We start from the raw sequence: 21,707 nt of genomic DNA, 5'->3' as shown, positions 1-21,707 counted from the left end.
CGCTGGGCTGGTCGGCTTCTAGGAGGGCTTCCTGGAGGAGGGGGCAACAGAGCCGGGCCTGTAAGGAGAAATGCAGGGTCGCAGTGGGGTGAAGCCGGGTAGCCCTGGCGTCACCCTGGCAGGCGACGCCAGGCCCGAGGCAGTGGGCGTGGAGGGCGCAGGGCAGAGGGCGGTCCCAGAAGGGCTACTCCAACCGGGACTCGGAGGCGCGAGCCAGCTCGGCTGCAGGTCACGTGGGCGCCGGCTGGCCAGGTGGGGACAGTGACGCAGGCTGCGCAGCCAGGTACCTGGGGCGCGCCCCACCGGCCCCTCCCACCCAGCACTCGGAGCCGGAGCCTCCTGGCGCGTGCCCTGCCCACCTGGCCGCCCACCTGGCGGGGCCGAAACGCTGCCGCCTCCTGCAGGGCCGCACAGGAAGTGGGGGGGCGGGGACAGGGAGGGACCGAGCGACCGGGACAGAGCTCGGGGCCTGCAGAGCCTGGAGGTGGACCGGCCCCACGTCGGCCGCCGAGCTCGTAGCTCCGTCCTCCGCCCCGCGGCGCAGGTAAGCCTGGGGGACAGGTGACGGGGGAACAGGTGAGCCTGGGAGACAGGTGGGCCTGGGAAAGGGACGGGTGAGCGAGGTGGTGGGGATGAGCCTTGGGGAGGGGCTGGCAAGGCGGAGGGCGCCCTTCCTCCGCTTCACTTTTCCCGCAAGCCCTGCCCCGGGGGCCGCGTCACTCAGCGGCTGCCTGCCTCCGCGGTGGCTGCCCAGCCCAGGGGGGCTGTGGGAGGGGACAGAGCCTGGCTGGACCTAGAGCCCCTGACCTCTGACCCCCCCACCCCGCTCCCCTGGGCTTCGGGCGTCCCAGCTCCCTGCCCCCTCCCCTCCTTTGAGCCCTAGGGGACACTCCCTCGCCCTGGACGGGACTTGCAGCCAGAGCTCCCACTGGGGCATCAGGGCTGAGAGACCCTAGGGAGCCCCAGGATCTTTGAAAAGGTGGGTCAGGGTGCGCACGGAACGACCCTCCCAGCAACTCCGGAGAATCTGCTGCCCAAACCTGCTTTGGCACCAGGAGTAGCAGCCCCAAGAATGAGGACCCCCTCCCCACATCAAACTGGGAACAAACTCCTCCCCCACTCTGGTAGGCAGACCCGGCGGCAGGGAGGGGTCCTGGTGTGCGGCGTCCCATCCCGCTAAGAAGGAGGGGGAAGGGAGGAGGGCGGGGCTAGGCTCCCAAAGCTGTGGGTCCCGTTTACTGCCAGGACACCTGGCTTAGCTGCCCACCCTCCGTTTCTGCATCCGGGAAGCAAGGATCCTTTTTGAGATTTGTGTGGACCTCAGCCCAGCTGCGGGCACGGGGTCGGGGGGCGGCCGGGAGCTCTGCATCCGACCTGGAGGTGAACAGTCTGCACCTCCTGGTGTGGCGGCTCAGTGGGTGCTTGTCAGGCCGACCAGTCTACCCTGCACCCCTGCTGCCTAGTGCTTAAGGGCGGGGACCCCAGGTGCAAATCCCGGCTCTGTGTAACCTAAGTTACTTAAGCCCTCTGGGCCTCAGTTTCCTGCTCCGTGAAATGGGAGCAGTTAGAGGGTGCTGACTCAGCTGCAGCTGGATCCTCTTCTGGTTACTGCCCTGCCGATGTCCATGGGCTGCAGAAGCCAGCATCACATCACGGGCACTGCCCAGGGCTTTCCCAAGCTCTCCCAGCAGGGGGGAGTGAGCTGGCGGAGGCCCCTCCCCCTCCTACCTGGGCACCTGCAGGGGAGGAATCTGTGCAAGGCAGGGGCATCTCTGTTCCACAAGGGCTCTGGTTCCCCAGGGGCTCGGGGCAGGGGGGTGTCTCTCACCCTACACAGGAGACACTCTTCACCTACACGAGAGGAAACCAGGTGCAGAGTGAGGTGGCATGACGTGGCTTGCCGGCGGGGCCCCTGAGATGCCAGTCTGTGCGTGACCCGATGGGCACGGCCACTTCCCGCGGCTGGGTCCTGGAATTCTAGTTTCAGTTTCTGAATGGATCTCAGCTGCCCCTCTCTTTCGCCTGTGGCAGTTGCCGTGCTCCGGCGGACCGGCCGCCTGTACCAGCATCTTTATTTCCAGTGAGAGTCACCACTCACCCAGCTGGCCCACTGGGGCAGTGATCTGGGTCAGGACAGGGCCTGGCTCCTTGCCCAGCTCTCCGCTGACCGGCAGCCTGACCTCAGCAGGTCACATTCCCTCTGCCCCTGGTTTCCTCACCTAGCAGAGCAGGGAAATGCCTGCCTTCCAGAAGATCCCTGAGGGGCTAGACACACAGGGAGAGAAGGTGTTTAGAGGACACCCGTGGGTCACCTGTCCAGGCTACCTGGCGGAGTCAGGGCTCTGATTTCTGATCCGGAGCTCCTCTGGGGAAACACTGTGTGTGCCAGCCAAGCCTGGCATGGAGGCTGGGTTTATGGGGCGGCTGGATTCAGAGCCGGGAGTGGGAACCACGGGTGGGCCTGTCTGGGTGGGCACTGCGGGCTGAGCCTGCCGGTGCCCGGAGGCATCATAGGAAGAAGACAGCAGGAGGCTTTTGCTCAGGGTGGGAGGAGCACGAGGCCTGCCACTGCCCCTCCCACTGCCAGGCTGTGTCCCGGGCTGAGGGCGGCCAGGCCGTCTTCCCAACCCCCAGGGAGGCGGGTGAATCTCCAGTTAGCTGAACCAAGGCTTCTCTACCTCAGCACTGCAGACATTTGTTCCAGATGATTCCTTGTCGTGGGCGGTCCTGGGCCCTGTAGGGTATTGAGCAGTGTCTCTGGGCTCTGCCCACAAGAGGCTGGTAGCTCAGCCCCAGCTGTGACCACCAAGAATGTCTCCAGACACGGCAAAGTGTCCCCTGGGGGGCCAAGCTGCTCTGGTTGAGAGCCCCCAGCTGCCCCTGGCCACCCTGCAGACAGAACTGTTTGCTATGTGCTGCATGGTTTACGAAGCCAAATCCTGCCCCAAATTCCATGTGACTCCAAGTCTGGAACCAGGCCGGGCAGAATTACCCGAGCACAAGGCCATCATTGTGGGTCAAGTTTGTCTGAGCAAAGATGGGGTCATGTGCACTGTGCCAGGGAGGCCGAGCCCCACCAGGCAGGGTCCCGTCAGCTGGACCTAGAGGGACAGACGTCCGACAGATGGAGGTGTTGTGGTGACGTCACCCAAGGGGTGGCAGGTCCCATACTTGGTGCGGTTTGGGTCCTGGTGGCTGTGAGAGCTGCTGTGACCAGAGCCCCCGGCCCAGGCCAGGAGGGCTGTGCTCTTCAGGGCAGCGGGAGGGACGGTGCTGAGCCTGCCGGGGTCCTGGGAAGCCCATCTGTCAGGCAGAACGAGGGCTCCAGGGGTGCTGGGCTGCAAGGGGCCCTCTGGGCCAGGCCAGCGTGAAATGCAGAGCCAGCGCAGGGCCAAGTGCAACGTAGGACCGGACAGGCTGGGTCGGGTCACCTGAGGCTGCCAGAGACCTCCCCCACCTCTACCTGTGGACTCCCAGCCCCCGCTCCTCCCACCCAAGCCCCGCCTGTCCCTTACCCACCCCTGCACGTGTGCTGGGGACACCGGGAAGGGCTGCTTAGTGGCAAAGGGAGAAGCTGTGGTTCCCAGGGCTCAGCCATAAGGGACCCTCCCCAGCCCACCCTGAGCAGAAACAGCAGGGCGTCACCCAGGAGGGGGCACAGATGGGTCTAGAAGCTCCTGTGGAGCTGCCCTGGTGGATTCGGCTTGCCTGAAGCAAAGTACCAAGTGGGCCAGTGCTTCACATGGAACCTCCAGGCCTCTTCAGGAAGACACAGTTCCAGGGAGAGCAGAGCCAGGCAGGTACCCACGATATCAGCGTTCACACACCAGTTTGCGAATTGAGCCCAACTGTCTGTGGGGATGTCAACAGGAAATCATCCCTGCTCCTGAAGGACGCACAGGCTCGTCAGGGAGACAGAGGGACATACAGACAGCACGCGGCCCTCGCTGCCGTGGGCATCGGTGGGGGAGCTTCCCAGGGCTGCCTTTGCTGGGCAGCAGACCTGCCTCTGTGGCTCGAGTGGTCACTGCAAGGTGTCTGGTCTCTCTCTCTCAGTGGCATTGCTGCCCACAGAACATGGCCGCCATTGAGTCTGTGCTCTCAGCCCTCCCCTGCACTGGCTGCAGGACACCAGGCAAGGGCCAGCATCCTGTGAGGAAGCTGAAAGAGATGCTCTTAGAGCCAGCTGGCTGGAGGAGAAGCCTCCAGACATGGACCCCGTGGGGAGTCCCAAAGAGCCTGCCAGGCAGAAGCATGTGCTCACATGTGTGCTCACGTGTGTGTGCTCACAGGGCACACGGGTCTCCCACCAGAACATGCCTGTCTCCTAAATAGGAGCCGACAGCTGACTGGGACATTGAAAGAGGATGTGGCATCCGTGAAACAAGAACAGGCTGCTCTGCAAAAAGAGCAAGAGAGAGCTCTTTGTGGGACCATGAAAACAGCAATCGTTTGGTGGAAAGGTGGGAATCTCCCACAAAGGAGAACAAGAGATGAAGGAGAAGGAGAGAAGAGGTCGGAAATGAGGGGTTCTCACTAAAGGCTGTTCCAGAAAGAGACCAGAGCAAACGGAGGTGGGAGAAATCATCAAAGAAATAGCACTGGAAAACATGCGGACCTAAAACAGGTGGGAAGGATGCACAAGCCTGTGGCTCAGGGATTGAACGTGGATCCATCCCCGTAGGTGGTAAAGCAGAGCGGAGGAAAGAGAGCCTCCTGTCGTGACCAAGTAGGTGAAGTCAGACTGGCGTCGGATGTCTCGGCAGTGAAAGCTGGAAGGCAAGGGAAGAAGGTTTCTCCATCCTGGAAGAAGATAATCTCCAGTGGAACTCTAAAGGCATAAAGAAGACATTTTCAGAGGTCTCCCTCCTGTGACGCTGCCTTGGGAAGGTGCCAGGGGGTGGGCCCAAGCTCAGTGGGGAGGGAGGAAGGAAAGGGGAGGACCAGGATGCGGGTGCGGGTCAGGAGGCCGAGCTCCTGCCCTGAGAGCTGGGAAGGGAGGGCCTGGGGAGAGAGGACTGATGCTTGGACCCTATGGAGCCACGATCCAGATGCCCAGGGCAGGGACGCTGGAATGCACGGGGGAAAATTAACAGGAAGAAAGCCAGCCAGTAAACAAGAGAGAATTATTAACGAGAGGGCGGCCAGGCGGGCCAGGCTAACACAAACACCCACGGGCATGGCCGAGCCGGGGGCGGAGCCTCGTTCACACAGCCAGGAGAGGGTGAGTGGTGCTCAAGGCTAGGAGATCTCAAAATAGCAAGTGGGGCTTGTTTAGAAATTGGGGGAAAGCTGAAAAGCCAGGAGTGGTGGTTTGTGGGGGACAGGGTGGCGCGGACGAGGGGACGCCTATCTTGGATGATAGGCCTCTCGGTGCTGTTTGACCTTTGAACCTATGCCCAGGTAGCTCTGTGATCAGCTAAGCAGTGGGAGGACGAAGACAGGCGTCCTGCGACAGCTGCAACCCCAGGAGTCGGCTCCAGCCGGGCCCGGGTCCTGGAGCTCGTGCCAAAGCAGGGCAGTGGCCCACGCCCCTGGCACAGTGCCCCTCTCCTTCAGGCCTGGGTCCCGGGCTGGTGGCGCCCCAGGCCTGTGGGTGCGGCTGCCTTGTTTGGAACCGAGATCACACCCAGCAAGGGCTGGCCTGACAGGCTCCGTCTGGCACCTTCCGGCTCCGGAAGAGCCTTTGCCCTCTCCTGGGAGAGGACGTGTGCCACTGGCTGGGTCTGGGGCCTGGGCTCACAGGAGGCGACTCAAGCCTGGGGCCTGAGACGGGGAGGAGGGAGAGGAAGGAGGAAGAATGAGGGGATGGGACGGGCAGGGGTCACAGGCACCACAGTCTCCGTGTGGGCTTCTAAGTGCCGCCTGCGTGTTATACAATGTAAACCACCCCCATGGGAAATACACGGTGGCTAGAAAAAAGGACTCAGGAGCTAGACGTCTCCTGCATGCCCACTGGGGTGCATTTGCTTGGCCTGCATAGATGGAAACCTGTAAGAAACCCATTTCTCTACCAGGCCTGGGTACAGTGCAGCCAAGTTAACACGGGGAGGGTGACCCAGGAAGGTGCGGACCCACCCACGGCTGCCAGCGCCCAGGGAGGCCTGGGATGGCTGCTGCCATCCTCGGCCTGGGGACTCAGAATGTCCCCAGGAATGCGTGGGCCATCCTCCCGCTGTGGGCGTGGCCAGGGCTCCAGCGGCAGCCCCTCCCTGCTGCGCGGGAGGCGGGGCTGCACACACCTTCCTGGGATGGTTTTAGCCGAGAATCTGGAAGCTGGGGCAGCCGAGCGGGCGGAGAGCCAGGCCTCTGGGGGCCCCTGAGTCGCTTCCACTGTGCCGCGATTTAGGCCACCCCATGTGGTCAGGCCTTCCCGGCCTCCTGTCAGAGGGATTCCTGGGCTGAAGCTCAGAACCTCCAGGGGGAAGCACCTGGACCTAAGGCTGTGTGTGTGAGGTGTGCTCGGGTTGGAACCCGCCGGGTGGGTCCAGGGACGACAGACAGTGGGTCCCTGGTGGCGCCGACCATCCCAGGCCTGGCCCCCTCCAGCTGCGTCCACCCAGGTGGGAGAGAGCAGGGCGTGCCCTCCCCCGCCACAGGATAAACTCCTGGGTCAGCGGTCCTCCCCAGGTCCGTAGGGGAAGTGGCACGGGACGCCGCGGTGAAGCTCTGAGCTGAGGTTCCCTCCCAGTGGGGCCACCTGGGTGGGTGACTTAGAATCTTAGTTCTCCATCTGAAAAAGTCTACCACCCTTACCCGGCCCTTGTAATTTTAACGTTCAGACGTTCTGCATTTATAAGAAGCGTATAAGTGGTGGCTATCCTTGTTCTTATTAAAAGTAAATGGGCCATTGTGAAGCAATTATACTCCAATAAAGTTGTAAAAAAAAAAAAGTAAATGGGAAAGAATTAAAGGAGTGAGTTCTGTCCATGTTACGGTTTGATCGTATGAAGTTCTAAACCTTCAGCCACTCCTCGTGAGGCTCACAGATAACCTTCTATTCGGCACCGGTGACACAGCCCCTCGGTGGCCAGGTCCCTGTTCAAGCGCTACCTGTATGAGCTCCCCACCTATCCGAGCATCCTCAGGAAGCTGGGTGCTTATTATTGTACCCATTTTACAGATTTTTAAAGTGAGGCACAGGGTGTAGCAGCTCAGCTCCTGGCTGCAAAGCCAGCCTTTGAGCACCGCATCCTGGCAGCCGTACCTTGGGCTCCGGCTGCAGCAGGGCTGTCCTCACCTCTGTCCTTTCCCCCAGGTCCCCGCGGCCACTCAGCATGTCCCAGCAGCACTCGGACAGCTCCTTGGAGGAGAAGCTCCTGGAATACCGCTTCCACTCAGAGCTGCAGCTCGACACCGAGGGAAACCCAGCATCTGGGCTCCCGATGGTCCGGGGCTCCCTGCAAAGCAGGAGCAATGCCGCCTTCCAGCCTGACACCCCGGTGCCCCTGTCGCCATCCCCTGAGTCCCAGGAGCTGAGGACCATCGTCCTGAGCACACAAAGCCCGGCAGCCCTCAAGATGGGCACTCAGCAGCTGATCCCCCGGAGCCTGGCTGTGTCCAGCAAGGCTAAGACCCCGGCCCGCCATCAGAGCTTTGGGGCAGCCATGCTCAGCAAAGAGGCTGCCCGGCGGGACCCCCAGCTCCTCTCGGCCCCCAGCTTCTCCCTGGATGACATGGACGTGGACACGGGTCCTGGGGGGATGCTGAGACGAAATCTGAGGAACCAATCCTACCGGGCGGCCATGAAGGGGCTGGGGACCCCCGGTGGCGAGGGCGGCCCCGTCCAGCTCAGCCCCAAGATCCAGGCTCTGGCCGAGGAGCCCAGCCAGCCTCCTGCTTGGTCCGCGGCCAAAAATAAGGTAGGGGGCTCATCTGCCTGGGCAACGGGGTGGGGGCCGTGCCTCAAGGGGCCTCAGGAGCTTGGGGGCAGGGAAGGGGCCCGAACACACCTTCACATCATCATGCAGCCGCGCACCTTGTGCAGGCTCCTGGGAGGGTTTATTCCAGTTAAGCTCTATAGCCAGGCCGTGAGCAGAGTGTGAATGTCCCCATTTTGTAGATGAGGCAGCTGAGGCTCAGGAAGATCGAAGGTTTTACCCAGGACCCCAGCTCTCAGCCACAGCGGAGAGCAGAGCCCGGGGAGGAACCAGCCCTTCTTCCAAGTTCCTCTGAGCACGGAGGGGGAGCCAGCCCATCTGAAGGACAGATTTCAGTCATGGCTCTGCAGCATGGACTGGCCTGGGGGCTGTCTGCCCGAGGGGCCCCCATCGGGGACTCAGGAGGGCTTGTGGCACCTCAGAAGCCGGATGCTCCCCAGCACGCTCTCCTTCCCTGCCCTGCCTGACCGCCGGCTCAGGGTGCTCTGTGCCCACAGCTGCTGTCCCGGTGGCCTCCTCCACCACGGGCTTCTGCCCAGACCGTGAGCCCTGGCCCTGATCTGGGGAGAAGCCCAGACCACCTGTCAGAATGCTGGTGACCCAGCGTGCAGAGGGGCAGGGCAGGGAGGACCACTGTCCTTGGGCTAGAGACACCCCTGGCCTGCGGGGCAGGGCACAGCCCCTGCCGTGCACGCCGGAGAGCCTGGACCGCGGCACCTCCACGCCCACCCAGGGCCAGGCCTGCAGGGTCCATTGTTCATTCATGCTTGATACATGCAGCCGGCCAACGTTTCCTGAGGCCTCATGCACCCAGTGAGCAGGCCCCAGGAGAGCTCCCAGGGTGGTGGGGCCCCGTGGGCTGGGCTGGGGGTGCTCAGGGTGCTGAGAGCGCACAGAGGTGGGGATCCCCAGGAGCTCAGGGCTGGGGTGGGGCAGGGGTCCCGGAAAAGAGAGGGTTAAAGTAGAGGCATGGACACGGATGGGAGCCAGGTGGAGGACGGGCTGCGGAGACAGCAGGTGCCCGGGCCTGGAGGTGGAAGGGGTGGGGACGCTGGGGGGTGCGGAGAGCAGCAGGGTTGAGGGGCTCTCAGGAGGCGGCCTCCAGCGCCCTGAGAGGGTGCAGGGAGCAGCCGGGTGCGCCTGGGAGCACTGCACATTCCAGACCAGCACGGGGAGTTCCAGGCTCCAGCTTGTTTTGAGAAACCAGCTCCCGCTTTCCTGGAACCCGTGCACCTGTGGGTCAGGGGAAATGGTGTCCCAGCCAAGGAAGCGGGCTCTTAGTGGCAACTGGAAGGACCAGGGTATGGGGCCCTGAGAGCCCTGCCGCCCCCAGTTCACCCCTGCAGCCCCACCAGCAGCTGCTGGGACCCCGGGCCTGTGCTGGGGCTGGACGCCAACCTGCCAGGCTCTGCTCTTCCTGCCACCCCAGGTCCCGGACTCGTGGGGCCCTCGTGCGGCCCCGGTTCCCAGCCCAGTGTCCCTTCTAGGCCATCTCCCAGCCACACCTGTGCTGCCTCGGCTTCCCTCCGGGCCCACCTTCCTGAGCATCCCCTCTCGGCAGCCCTCCTGGGCCTGCCCAGCCCTTGGTCACCTGCCCTGCCTGCTCTGAGCCCTATTCCACTCCGTCCTACCTGCCCTGGCCTCTGCCTGGTGGCCCCGCCTCCTCGTGGAGCCGACGTTTATTAAGCACCTTCTGCATGCCCAGCAGAGGCCCCTCGTGTTGGGCGTGGCGTCACATGTGGAGGGTCTGGTCTCTGGGCCCAGGTGCGGGGACTGCTGCCCGCTGCCCCTCCTCCCTGCTGACTGCCCATGTCTCTGGGTCTCTCTGCACAGAAGACGCTGGGGCGGAAACGCGCACACAAGGGCTCCTTCAAGGACGGTGAGTGTGGCCAAGGGGCGCCGTCGGGCGGCACTGAGGCCGGGTTGGGCCCTGGGGAGGCTGGTCTCACTTGGGCCTCCTGGGGGAGATGGAGAACTACGTGCTGGATGGGTTCCCCCCGGGGACTGGAGGGCCTGGTGGCCCATCTGACCCTGCAGCTCTGATGGGCCTAGAAAGTTCCCTTGGACTCTGTGCTGTCCAGGGGCCGCGGGCAGACGGAGCCTCCACACTCTCTCTCAGCAGATGTTTGTCAAACACACTGTGTGCGCCAGGCCCTGCTGGTGGGACCAAGGCCAGGCAGAGGGCCCTGGGCCTGGGGTGCAGACACATAGGCTACAGGGACCCAGTGTTAAAGGCTCAGGGGCCGTGGGTGACATCTGGGCCGTGGCAGGGCCCGGAGCAGTGCCTTCAGCCTGCCGAGGGGTGGGATGCCGGCAGGACCCCATGGGGGTTGGAGGGTAGGTGCCCGCCCAGCCTGGATGGAGCAGCCAGTGGGTGTAAGGGGCCCCAGCCAGAAAGGGCTCCTTCCCTGCCAGCCCCAACCTTGTGGACAGCCACAGGTCCGGGCGCGGGGAGGCCTCAGGATCGGGCCTCGTGCCCCAGGACAGCAGCAGTGATGCCCCAGGTCTCGGAGCCAGGGCGGGAAGGAGCAGCAAGGAGGGGCTGCCTCAGAGCCGTCCCAAGCTACGCAGCCTCCCAGCGGGGCTGCTGAGTGCGTGGCCACTGCAGAGCCGGAGGGCGGGAAGCCTCACCTCAGGTTGGGGGGCTCTCAGGAGGCGGCCTCCAGCGCCCTCGGCCGACCTGGGGACGGCCGCGGCCCGGTCCCCCTCCCCACGGCCGTGCAGTTGGGCCCGTGCCACTCTCTGATGTGTGGGCTCAGCCCTGGTCTGAAGGTGCCACTTTCTGCACGGGGATGCCACCCCTGCCCTGGGCTCGGCCAGCTCAGCCACGGCAGCCAGCCGGCCCGAGGGGAGCCTGCTCTGGGGGTCCCTGTACTACCTGACGCTCTCAGGGCCTCCTCGGGAGGACTCAGCGTGCGGGTTCCCGGGGGGCCAGGGCCGCTCAGAGCCCCCAGGCCTGCAGGTGACGCACACCCCGTCTCCCCAGATCCCCGGTTCTACCAGGAGATCCGGGAGCGAGGCCTGAACACCAGCCACGAATCCGACGATGACTTGCTCGATGAGTCCTCCAGCCCTGACGGAACCCAAAAGGTGGATGCCTGCATCGTGGTCAAGAGCTACCGGCCCCCCCAGGTCACCTGGAGCCAGCTCCCAGAGGTGCGGCCGGGATGGCGGGGAGAGGCCCTTCTCCCGAGCCCGTGGGTGGTCCTCCCGGTGAGGGGAGGGGCCTCCTGGAAACGCCCCGTCTGCGCCCAGCCGGCAGGGGGGTCTTCCTGGGGTCTCAGAGCTGCCCTGCCCTGCGGGGCCCCGTGGGGGTGGTCGCTGGTGGTGGGGAGAGGGGTTAGGGGCATGTGTCATCTGTGTGTGTGTGACGGTCGTCCCACGGGTGAGCCCCTCACCCTCCCTGAGCTCCCTGCTCAGGCTGACCTGTAGGGAGCTGGGGGCACAGGGGACCTCCTCCCAGGGCGCTGTGCCCAGAAAGTGCCAGGAGGGTCCAAGTGAGGAGGCCAGAGGGGAGGGGAGAGGCCTGGCCAGAGCTGCGTGCCACTGCCAGGCGCCGCCTCACCTTCCACGTCTGAAAACGGGGCTGGTCCCTGCCCCGCAGGGCTGTGGGTTCTCGGTGGAGAGTGTGGCTGGGACACAGGCGCCGGTGCTCCAAGTAGGTACCCAGGGAGGCAGCCCTCGCTACCCCAGGAGGGCGCAGCTGGCCGTGGGGCAGACAGACTCCTGACCCCGTCCCCTGGGAGCCGAGGGACGGGGCTGCAGTGCGGGCTGTGGGCGCGGTGGGCAGCAGGGAGGGGCATCTGGCTGCTCCTTCTGCCTGCAGTACAAGAGGCCTCCTCATTTGCATCCAGTGGGGCAGGAGAGGGGCCGAGGCACCGTGACCGCCCACAGAGCTCCAGGACACTGCATGCCATGGGGCCGCTGGCCAGGGAGGGCCCAAGACGGGGCGGGGGTTAGGGCAGGCAGACGAAAAGTTCCGGAAGTGCACATGTGTTCCCACCTGCCAGGTGCCAGCTGCGTGCCCGGAGGTGCGTGTGCGCGACCTCCTGGGTTGGGGGTAGGATCCAGGACAGTTTATCCTAGAAACGCCTCCGGAGGTTCTGCTCCCGTCACCTGAGCTCAGGTGTCTTGGCCAAGCCTCTGGGTCCGATGAGGCGTAGGATTTACCTTCCCAGCTCAGGCGCTGCTGGCAGCCTCCGCCCGGCCCGGTGGGGCGGGGAGCACGAATCGGGTGGCCCTGGTCCTGCAGAGGGTCGCCCCCCGCAGGCCCTGCGGGCGCTCGGCAGGCATACTGTGGCCGAGTGAGCCACGCTCCAGCCGGGGCAGCCGGGGGCCTGAGGGGTGGAGAGCGGGGCAGTGCGCCATGCTGGAACAGTGTCACCCCTACCTCCGGGCAGGGTGCTCACTCACCTGGCCCAGGTGTGCCCGAGTCGTGGCCCTGCGCTCAGCACGCCCCTCAGCTTCCCCGGGTGGTTCTGAGTCTCTCCACCACCTCCCAGTCCCCGGCAGCTCTGTGGGACAGAGACCCCTTCCCACCCCTGGAGCGGCCTTTCCCTCCAGGCGCCCATGCCCTTCCTTGGCTGCCCCAGGGCCCCTCTGAGGGGGGAGGTGTCCATGGAGAAGAGAGACCTGAGTGAGGGGACTGAGCAGGGACAGGCCAGCTCGGCAGTCCCAGGTGTCCCACGAGGAGCGGCTCTGCCCGGCCAGCCCGGCGTCTCTGGCTCCGTCTCTGGTCCAGTGGCAGGATGAGCTTCCCTTGACTCGAGCCCGTGCCGTCCTCAGGTGGTGGAGTCTGGCATCCTGGACAAGCTGCCCGCCGAGGAGCACAAGAGGCAGGAGGTGAGGGGGGGGCTGGGGGCGTGGCCCTGCTTCTGACACGCGGTGGGGGGTGCGCGGACCACAGCCATGGCGACGTCGCCCACTCACCCATTAGCTGCCTCCCGGTACCCAGCGATGGCTGATGCCCTGGCCGGGGTGGGGCCTGGGGGGGCTACCGTTACCCACTTTCCGGGCGAGGGTGGGGGTCCTTGCCGGCGCCACAGCTCCTCAGTGGCCGAGCCAGAGTGCAAGCCCAGGACTTGGGCTCACATCCCCACGGCCGTGCTGACAGCCCCAGCCAGCGTCCTGTCCAGGGGGCCCGAGTCCCGACCTGCCCCCTGCCCCCCGATCATATCCCCGTGGCCTGAGCACTTGTCACCCACGCACCCTGGGCCAGGCCCTGTGTGTGGCAGGGCAGCTCTGGGCAGGGCCTGGCGGGCATGGCTGCCCCAACATCCGCTCTGCTCTCGCCCCAGGCCATCTTCGAGATCCTCACGTCCGAGTTCTCGTACCAGCACAGCCTCGGAATCCTGGTGGCCGAGTTCCTGCAGTCCCGGGAGCTGCGGGCGACCATGACCCAGACAGAGCACCACCACCTCTTCTCCAATATCACGGACGTTCTGAGCGCCAGCCAGAGGTCAGGCCTGGGACCAGCCCGCTGGCCCGGCACCCGACAGCGCAGGCTCTCGAGGGTGGGAAGGCTGGGGCTCTGGGTGACTCTGGTCTGCGAGTGCGGATGGACGGTCTGGAGCAGCCCTGGGGGGCAGGGAGCGCGAGAACCTCACGGGGCCTGCGGCCACCAAGAGCCGGCCCTGGGGACGTGCAAGCGCAGAGGGCCAGTGACAGGCGTGAGGTGCCCACGGGACGGAGCAGGCTGGAGGCGGCCTTGAGTTGCAGCCCCGGGTCGTGTTCTGCGCCGAGGTGTTTGGTGCCTGGCCCAGGGCTCTGGTTGCAGGGCCAGGAGGTGGAGGAGGGGCCGGGTGTGTAGCTGCAGGCCTGCCAGGGCCTCTGGGTGTGTGTGTGTGTTCATGTGCATGCGTGTGTGGCAGCAAGTATGTGTGTGTGTGTATGTGTGTGTTTACTCCCATGGAGGGCGAGGTCCAGGTAGCACCTGTGTGGGTCCAGCCCCTCACTGCCCTGCGCCCTAGGCGACCCCATAACACCCTCTGGCGTCGCCCTGAGCCTCAGCGTCCCCTCCCTAACCTGAGGGGGTGGGTCCCATACCTGCTCTCTTGCAGACTGGGGTGAGGCATGGGAGACGATCAGGTGTCAGACCCCAATCACCTGCAAGGAGCAGAACCCCTGCCCCTGCCTTGCGCTGGGCAGAGGCGGCCGGGGCTCCAGGTGGCTGCTGGCAATTCTGACCCAAGTCCCAGGGAATCCAGTCAAAGTGGCAAATGTTTTGTCCTACCTGTCTGCTCCCCATGATGCTGGCTAGAATCTGCGAGACTCTAGCAGGAAGTGGCCTTGGATTTGGCCATGGGTATGTGCCCAGTTATTTCAGGTTTAAGGAGCTGATCTGTCCTGGGGTCTTCCCGGGAGGGCCCTAGCAGCTGACCCACCCAGCACCTGGCGTGGGTGCATCTGGGAGCCTTGCTGTGTGCGTGTGTGTGCGTGTGTGCTCACACGTGCAGGGCCATGGACAGCCCAGCAGCCCCTGGGCCTCACCCTCGCTCCCACAGGTTTTTCGAGGACCTGGAGCGGCGGCACAAGGCGCAGGTGTGTGTGGAGGACATCAGTGACATCCTGGAAGAGCACGCCGAGCGGCACTTCCACCCCTACGTCTCCTACTGCTCCAACGAGGTCTACCAGCAGCGCGCCCTGCAGCGGCTGACGTGAGCCGGCCCCAGGGCCAGGGACGGGGCCGGCGGGGGTGGCCTCGGGAGGATCCGGCCCCTCGTCGCGGGGCACGTTGCTGCTCGCAGCCCGGCTTCTGCAGCTTCCGCCCGATTTCTCTCGATGGACGGGCCACGCCTCCCACCGCAGCTGAGAACCCCCTTCTCTGTTGCAGGAGCAGCAGCGCCGCCTTCCGAGAGGCCCTGAGGGAGATCGAGCAGCGGCCGGCGTGTGGGGGTCTGCCCATGATCTCCTTCCTGATCCTGCCCATGCAGAGGGTGACCCGGCTGCCCCTCCTGACGGATGTGAGTGGGAGGTGGCCCGGGGTCCATCTGCAGGCAGAGCATTACTCCCTCCTGACCTTCTCCCCCCCCCGCTCCATCTGTTCTGTATGGTTATGAGGACAATTACAAGACGGCTCTAATCGCCACAATGACCATGGACGCTGTCAGCAGCAGCGCTGCCCGTAGAACTCTCTCTGCTGGGAGCTGCTCCAGCACTTGGTGGATTTTGTTCACTGACTTGATGGTTACGGGGTTCGTTCATGTCCTGAGTCTGATCCGGTATTGCCCAGACCCCTGCCGAGCATCCGTCAGGGTTGTTGCTTCCCCCTACCCTCGGCCAGTTGTCCTGGGCGTGGGCCTGGGGTGACCCAGGCACCGTCACCGTCCCCGATTTGTGGACAGAGGGGCTCCGAGGGGCTTCCTGGAGTGGCTTGTGCTCTGAGATGCCAGCTCATGGGGCAGAGGGCATTGTGGGGTGAAGGGTACACATACACACACATGCACACAAGAGCCCACACATGGCAGAGCCCAGCTGAGCTCTGAGAGGCAGCCTGTGGCCTGTGCTCAGCGGGTCAGCATCCCAGGCAGACAGGATATCAGACCCTCCGGGGCCCTCTGGGAAGTGGAGAAACAGAGGCTTCAGGGGCCTCCCAGGCTGGAGCACCAGAGCCAAGGACTGGGTGCCCCCCCCCGGGGTCTGGCGTTGGTAGGGGAGCCCCTGCCCCAGGCAGGCCCCTGAGCTGGGGTGCAGAAGGCTACCTGTGGCTTCTCACGTCTGGTCTCTTCCTGCAGACACTCTGCCTCAAGACTCAGGGCCACCCCGAGAGATACAAGGCTGCCAGCCGTGCGCTCAAGGCCATCAGCAAGGTGAGGGGTCCAGGGGAGGGGAGGCGGCGCCCAGCCCCAGCCCAGCCCCGAGCTCTGTCCCCACGGCCACCTGTCAGCAGAGGCCCTGAGGGCGGGGCAGAGAGGGTTTCCAGACGGTCCCTCCTGAGCTCCTCATGCTGCGGTGGGGAAACTGAGGCTCAGAGAGAGGGCCGCTCACACAGTCGGTGAGCCCGGGGCGGGGCAGGGACCAGGACAGCCGTGAGGGCCGCTGCCGCGGGTGGCCAGGCTGGGCTGGACGGGGCGGGGCTGGGGTCTGGCGCCAGGCTGTGGGCCGGTTCTCAGCACCTGCTCGCGCATGCGCGTCCTGCAGCTGGTGAAGCAGTGCAACGAGGGGGCCCACAAGATGGAACGCATGGAGCAGATGTACATGCTGCACACACAGCTGGACTTCAGTAAGGTCAAGGTAGGCGGGCCCCACCGGCCCCTGACCTGTCCCCAGGCCCGGCTCTGTATGCGGCCAGGGGTCACCGCCCCCCGGCATGCAGGCTGGAGAGAGGCCTCTGGGGGTGCCCCCCGCCCCACCGGTGAAGCCCGGGGCTGGGCTTCCGCCTCAACCTCTCCAGGCCTCTTCCCACCTGAGGGTGTGCCCCTTGGCCTCAGGTCTCAGCTCCACCGCCCCCTTGCCTGCGGTGGGTCTCTCTCTGGCCTCCCCCCATCCCCAGAGCTGCAGCGGCAGAGGGCAGACCCCGGGGCCGGTGAGGGGGAGCCAGCAGCAGGCCCAGTGGCAGGGCTCAGCCTGGGCCCAGGCTCCTCGACAGCTGTGCTGGGAACAGGGGCTGGATGACCTCAGGGCCAGCTCAGCCTTCCCGCTGGGGCCAGGATGGGTCTGTCGGTCCTGGGGGCAGGGGTCTAGGCAGCCTCCAGCTCCTCCCAAGCAGGCAGAGCTCAGACCTCTGCCCACACGGCTCCCCCACCATCCCACAGACTAGCCCATCCTTGTGCTGTCCAGGGGCTGCCCCAGCAGCAACTCGGGCCGTCCTGCAAAGTGGGAGCTGCTCTCTGGAATCGGGGCCTGGAGGCAGCCTCTGCCCCGCCCCACTGCCTTTGCTCTCCCCTCCCCACACTGGCCTGGCTGTAGCAGAGCCCTGTGGGCGTGCGGGTGGTCAGGAGACTCGGAGGGTCCCTGAGGCAGCTCTGTGGGCCCAGCCTCAGCTTATCATCAATCAGGCTGAGCTGCTGACCTCTAGCCCCCAGAGGCGGCCCGGCAAGCCGGAGCCGATGGGAACCAGTGCCGTGGGCGGGGCCGGAGGGCCGAGCAGAGAGAGCAGCAGGCTCCTTGGGGTGAATCAGGGTGACTTCACAGAGCAGGCATTTGGGTGATGACGGCCACGGACCCACCGAGCCCACACCCTTGGCCGGGGTCTTGAGCCTCTCCTCGGCCGGGCAGCAGATGTCACGTTTGGGGTGAAATACGCCCCCGACCAGAGCAAAGACCCAACCCTGGGCCTGGCTGACCCCTGAGCGGGCCTCTCACCCCTCTACCCCCATGTCTCGAAACTGGAGGGCATGAGGGCAGGAGAGCAGCTGGCCCAGGTCGGGGTGCGGGAGCTCAGAGCCCCAGGAGGGGTGGGGTGTCCGGTGGGGCGTGTCAGGGGAGCACAGGCTGGTGGGCAGGGCCTCCTGGCTCCGTCCCCACCAAGCCTGCCCTGCCTGCCCCTCCCCTTCCGGCTTGACACGCCAGAGTGCCAGCCTTGCTGGCGGGAGGCTGTCTGAGCACCGGCCATGGCGACATGGGACCCACGTGGCGGGGGCCGGGGTGTCTGCCTTAGCCGGGCCTGTTCTCTAGGCCGCGGAAGGGGAGGGAGCTCCGTTTGCAGCAAAGGCCCCTGGATGCCAGAGGTGGCCCCGCAGATCAGGGGTTCCTCACAGCCTGCGTAGAAGCAGCTGATCCGAGCCCCCTGCTTGGTGTGAGGTGGGCCAGGAGGCTTCCCCAGAGCAGCCTTCGCCCCCTAGTTTGAGGGGAGCCCTCGGTAGGTGCCCTGTGGGCCCCTGGGCCTGGCTGGAAGCAGGACAAGCCTGTCCTGGGTTGCTGCGCAGGGTCTGGGCCCGGGCCAGGCACAGAGCAGCCGCCCCCTGAGCTCCTGTCCGCGGCCTGAACAGCCCTTTGTCTGAGGCCTGGACAGTCACACTCCCTTCCTCAGTGCAGCCCAGGGAGGCCTGGTCACCCCGTTCCCAGAGGCAGGGCTCAGTCCCCATGGCTGCACATCCCTGCCACCCCCCCGGGACTCATCCCTGTCCCCGCTCTGCCCCCAGTCCCTCCCACTGATCTCTGCTTCCCGCTGGCTGCTGAAGCGCGGGGAGCTCTTCGTGGTGGAAGAAACTGGGCTTTTCCGAAAACTCTCCAGCCGGCCAACATGCTACCTGTTCCTGTTCAACGACGTCCTTGTGGTCACCAAGAAGAAGAGGTGGGCCCCGCCCATGGTCGCCAGGCTGCATGGCCTTGCGATGGGGAGAAGGCAGCAGCCGTGGCCTTGGAGCCGGGGAGGTGGGCTGGGGCCAGATCTCGGGAGCATCCTTCCGGCTGGCTGGCCCTCAGGCTGCCCACAGACCTCTGCAGCGTCTGGCCAACCGCCTGTCTCCCTGCAGTGAGGACAGCTTCGTGGTCCAGGACTACGCCCAGCTGGACCACATCCAGGTCCAGAAGATGGAGCCCTCGGAGGCCTCTCTGCCGGGGGGCGGCAACCGCAGCTCCTTCGTGCCACATGCCTTCCAGCTGACCCTGCTGCACAACAGCGAGGGCCGCCAGGGGAAGATCCTGCTATCCTCCGACTCCGCGTAAGATGGGAGGGCTCCACGGGGGCGGTCCTGAGAGCTCCGTGGGGACGGGATGCCTGATCCAGGGTTCTGGGCACTGCACTGTGCCAGGGACGGCCTAGTCCTCAAGCAGTTCACACTCCCGGGAGGGGGACATGCCAGCTGCAAAATGTGCGGCTGAACTGTCCTGTGTGTCCAAGGGGAGAGGACTAAGGAGAAACAAGGCAGGGGAGGGAGCACTGGGTGGGGGCCCTGGGGAGGGGCCTGCGGCAGAGGCACAGCAGTGCAAAGACCCTGAGGCAGGAGGCCCCTGCCAGGAGGACATTGGGGCTGGAGCACAGGGTGGGGGCCATGCAGGGCAGTGAGGGCAGACGGTGGGGGGACCAGCACACAGAAAGGTGCTGGCTGGGTCTCCACGCTTCCTCCAGCACAGCCCCCTTTCCAGGTGGGAAGCTGAGGCTGAGTGTTTCTAACAGCAAACTGACGGGACAGGGCGCTTGGGGTCCAGCGCTGGGAAACAGGGCAGCCTGCGTCCTGTGGGTGCAGCCGCTGCCTGACTCCATGTCCCTGGCCAGATGTGACTCAGGGTCAGCCTGCCTGGGGGAGGCCTGCCTGCCGCTCCTTCCCGAGCCTGTGACTTCCTGCGCCTCGGCCCCTAGCACAGTGGGTCAGGGAGACCAGAGGCGCCGCCCACTTACACCTCCAGCTCCCGGCCGGCTCACCAAAGTGTACCCGGGCAGCGTAATCCTTCATCCCACTGCCTTCCCACCTCGAAGGCTGTGGGGGGCTCAGGGACACCCCGACCCTCCCACCGTGCCACACTGGGTGGGGAGTGTGAAGCAAAGGTCGTGAGCTGGTAGGATCGGCCTCGGGCCTCGCTCACGTGCGCTCTGCCCCCAGGAGTGACTGCGCGCGGTGGATCACAGCACTCACGCACTGGGAGAGGCAGCGGCTGGGCCCCACTAACAAAGGAGGTAAGCGCCTGCCCCGAGCGCAACAGGACCCACAACCCCTTCCCAGCCCTGGGGTGGGGGATGGGCCTGGAGGGGAGAGGTGCTGTCCAGCCTTCTGTCCACCCCACAGCCTGCCCCCAGGGTGACCTGCCAGGTGAGGGGCCCCAGCCCCAGGTACGTGTGTGTCCACCTGCACACACAGGCCCAGCACTGTCTCAGGGCCTCATCCTCCCTGCTGCTCAGTAGCTGGGGAAACTGAGGCCAAGGAGCTGGAGTGGGCTGGCCCGTAGAGCTGTCACCCCGCTCGGGCCCTGCCTGGCCCCTTAGAAGCTGGGTGCACCCTGTGCTGGTGCTGGGCGTTTGGGCCCTGCAAGTGGGAGCAGCAGGTCCTGCAGCCTCTGAAGGGGTCCCAGCTTTAGCCGGAGGGAAGCTGCCACGTGACCGTGTGCTGGGACACCTGGGGGCCCCAACGAGACCAAGCCACAGGGGGTGTGTTGGGACTGGAGCCCTGCCCTCTCGGGGCTGCAAGGCTCCCGGCCCACCGCCTCCCTGGAATAGTTCTGCTCCTGATGCCTGCCCTCCCTGCCAGACCTGCTCCAGGTGGAGATCACCAAGGCCTACTTGGCCAAGCAGGCAGACGAGATCACCCTGCAGCAGGCAGATGTGGTCCTGATCCTGGAGCAAGAGGACGGTGAGCACAGGGGAATGGGCCTGGGGGGATGGGCCTGGGGGATGCACGTGGGGCAGGTGGGAGGGGCCGGGCAGGCTGGTGCTGAGTGAGAGTCTGGGGGCCCCAGCAAGGGTCCAGAGCACACTGGCAAGGGCAGCTGCCCTGAGTGCCCCCGCTCCGGAAGTAGACACTGCATGTACTCATAGTGGGCCTGATTCCAGGACCCCTTTCAGTACCCTCCCTCAAGGACGTCTCCAATGTCCCTGTGTCGCAGGATCAAAAGTGGGTTCTTGGTCACTCTGTATCCTAAGCGGGAGGGTGGCCCCTGCAACCTGCACAGGATGGACCAAGCTGGTTGGAGTGAGCTCAGCCCGAGTCCAGTGTTGGGGCCGAGCACCTGATGGAAGACCAGGTGCCCACGTGACCATGGGCAAGACGGGGAGGGGGGTCTGCTCCAAGGGATGCCTGGCCCTGGTGTCTTCTGGAACAGCAGCTCCGAGGGGGAGCCGACACAGGGGCCCCTGCCTGGTGCCCAGGACCCTGCTCTCACCTGCCCCGTGTCTGGGTCCAGGATGGTTCTATGGCGAGAGGCTGCGGGATGGAGAGACGGGCTGGTTCCCTGAGGACTTAGCCCGGAGCATCACCAGCCGCGTGGCCGTGGAGGGCAACATGCGCAGGATGGAGCGGCTGCGGGTGGAGACGGACGTGTAGCCGGACCTGCTGGCACCTCGCCAGGCCAGGCTGCGGCTGTGCAGCTTTGACCCACACTCCAACAAGTGGAGTCCATCCCCAGGGAGCGCACTGGACTCGACCCCAGGGCCTGAAAGGTCCCTGGCCTCCCAAGGCCCCATGGGCTGCAGCGCGGGCTCTGGACACTTCCAAGGAGGAAGGCCATATGCCCTCAGGGGGAGCATCCTCCTGGCAAGCTCAGGAGCCACGCCAGCCCTGACCCCAGGCTGCGTCCCTGGGAGGAGCCCAGCAAGGCCTGCTTGCTGGCTACGCCCTCCCCCAGTTCCTGGCTGCCCCGCCCTGCTCCCTATGCACCCACAGGGCAGTTATGCCATGGGTGTGTGATTGAGGTGGATGGCCCTGAGAAGAGCGGGGATGACCTGGAGGGCTCTCCCTCCTGCACCCCTCCTGCCCCAGCCTTGAGTACCCAGGGCTGCCCCCTGTTCCCAGAGGAGGGCCAGCTGCCAGCAGGTGACCCTGCAGTGCCAGCACTGGAATTGTGACTTTGAGACATTAAAGTATTTCTTTAACACTTGGATTTGCACATTTGTGAGCCCCAGTGAAGGCCATACCAGTCCCTGAGAAATTCCCAACATGCTGTGGGCAGGACTGGTCCCCCTCTGTGTGGTCATCTGTGCTGGGCCCCCATTCATGGTCACCCTGTGTTAGTCCTTGGGCCTACCCCATCTGTCCACCTGGAGCATCATGGGCCAGGCCATCCCCATGAAGCCCCTTGAGGCTGAGCCTGGCCGGTGGGTCTGGGGGACTCGGGAACATGGCAGAGGCTGTGGGAACCCCTCTGGGGCGTCCTCTCATCCCTCACCTCCCAGCTGGTCTGCTCCGCGAGGATCCCCTGGGACACGCAGGTGGGGAGAGGCAGGCTGGCTTGGCC

The 21,707-nt window shown here is 65.3% G+C and overlaps 1 protein-coding gene across 2 annotated transcripts; it reads left to right on the top strand.

Moving 5' to 3' along the window:
* Positions 1-383: 383 nt before the first annotated feature.
* On the top strand, positions 384-21,353 carry ARHGEF16 (Rho guanine nucleotide exchange factor 16). 2 transcript variants are annotated; one of them, XM_081224521.1, is made up of 15 exons: positions 384-576; positions 7,259-7,862; positions 9,714-9,759; positions 10,867-11,036; positions 12,666-12,722; positions 13,178-13,338; positions 14,384-14,536; positions 14,713-14,842; positions 15,614-15,688; positions 16,020-16,112; positions 17,963-18,114; positions 18,296-18,484; positions 19,364-19,437; positions 20,006-20,107; positions 20,658-21,353. In XM_081224521.1, exons 2-15 carry the CDS (start codon positions 7,278-7,280, stop codon positions 20,795-20,797), a joined length of 2,127 nt encoding a protein of 708 aa, XP_081080647.1. In that variant the 5' UTR covers positions 384-576; positions 7,259-7,277; the 3' UTR covers positions 20,798-21,353. The 2 variants fall into 2 exon arrangements, with proteins under 2 accessions (XP_081080647.1, XP_081080648.1); XM_081224522.1 differs by having other exon boundaries at positions 491-544.
* Positions 21,354-21,707: the final 354 nt, after the last annotated feature.

The sequence above is a fragment of the Mesoplodon bidens genome (assembly GCF_964165515.1).
Source record: "Mesoplodon bidens genome assembly, chromosome: 2".
In the NCBI taxonomy this organism is placed as follows: Eukaryota; Metazoa; Chordata; class Mammalia; order Artiodactyla; family Ziphiidae; genus Mesoplodon; species Mesoplodon bidens.
Note: the sequence above shows the minus strand (reverse complement) of the source record. Positions and strands in the feature narration are given on the sequence as shown.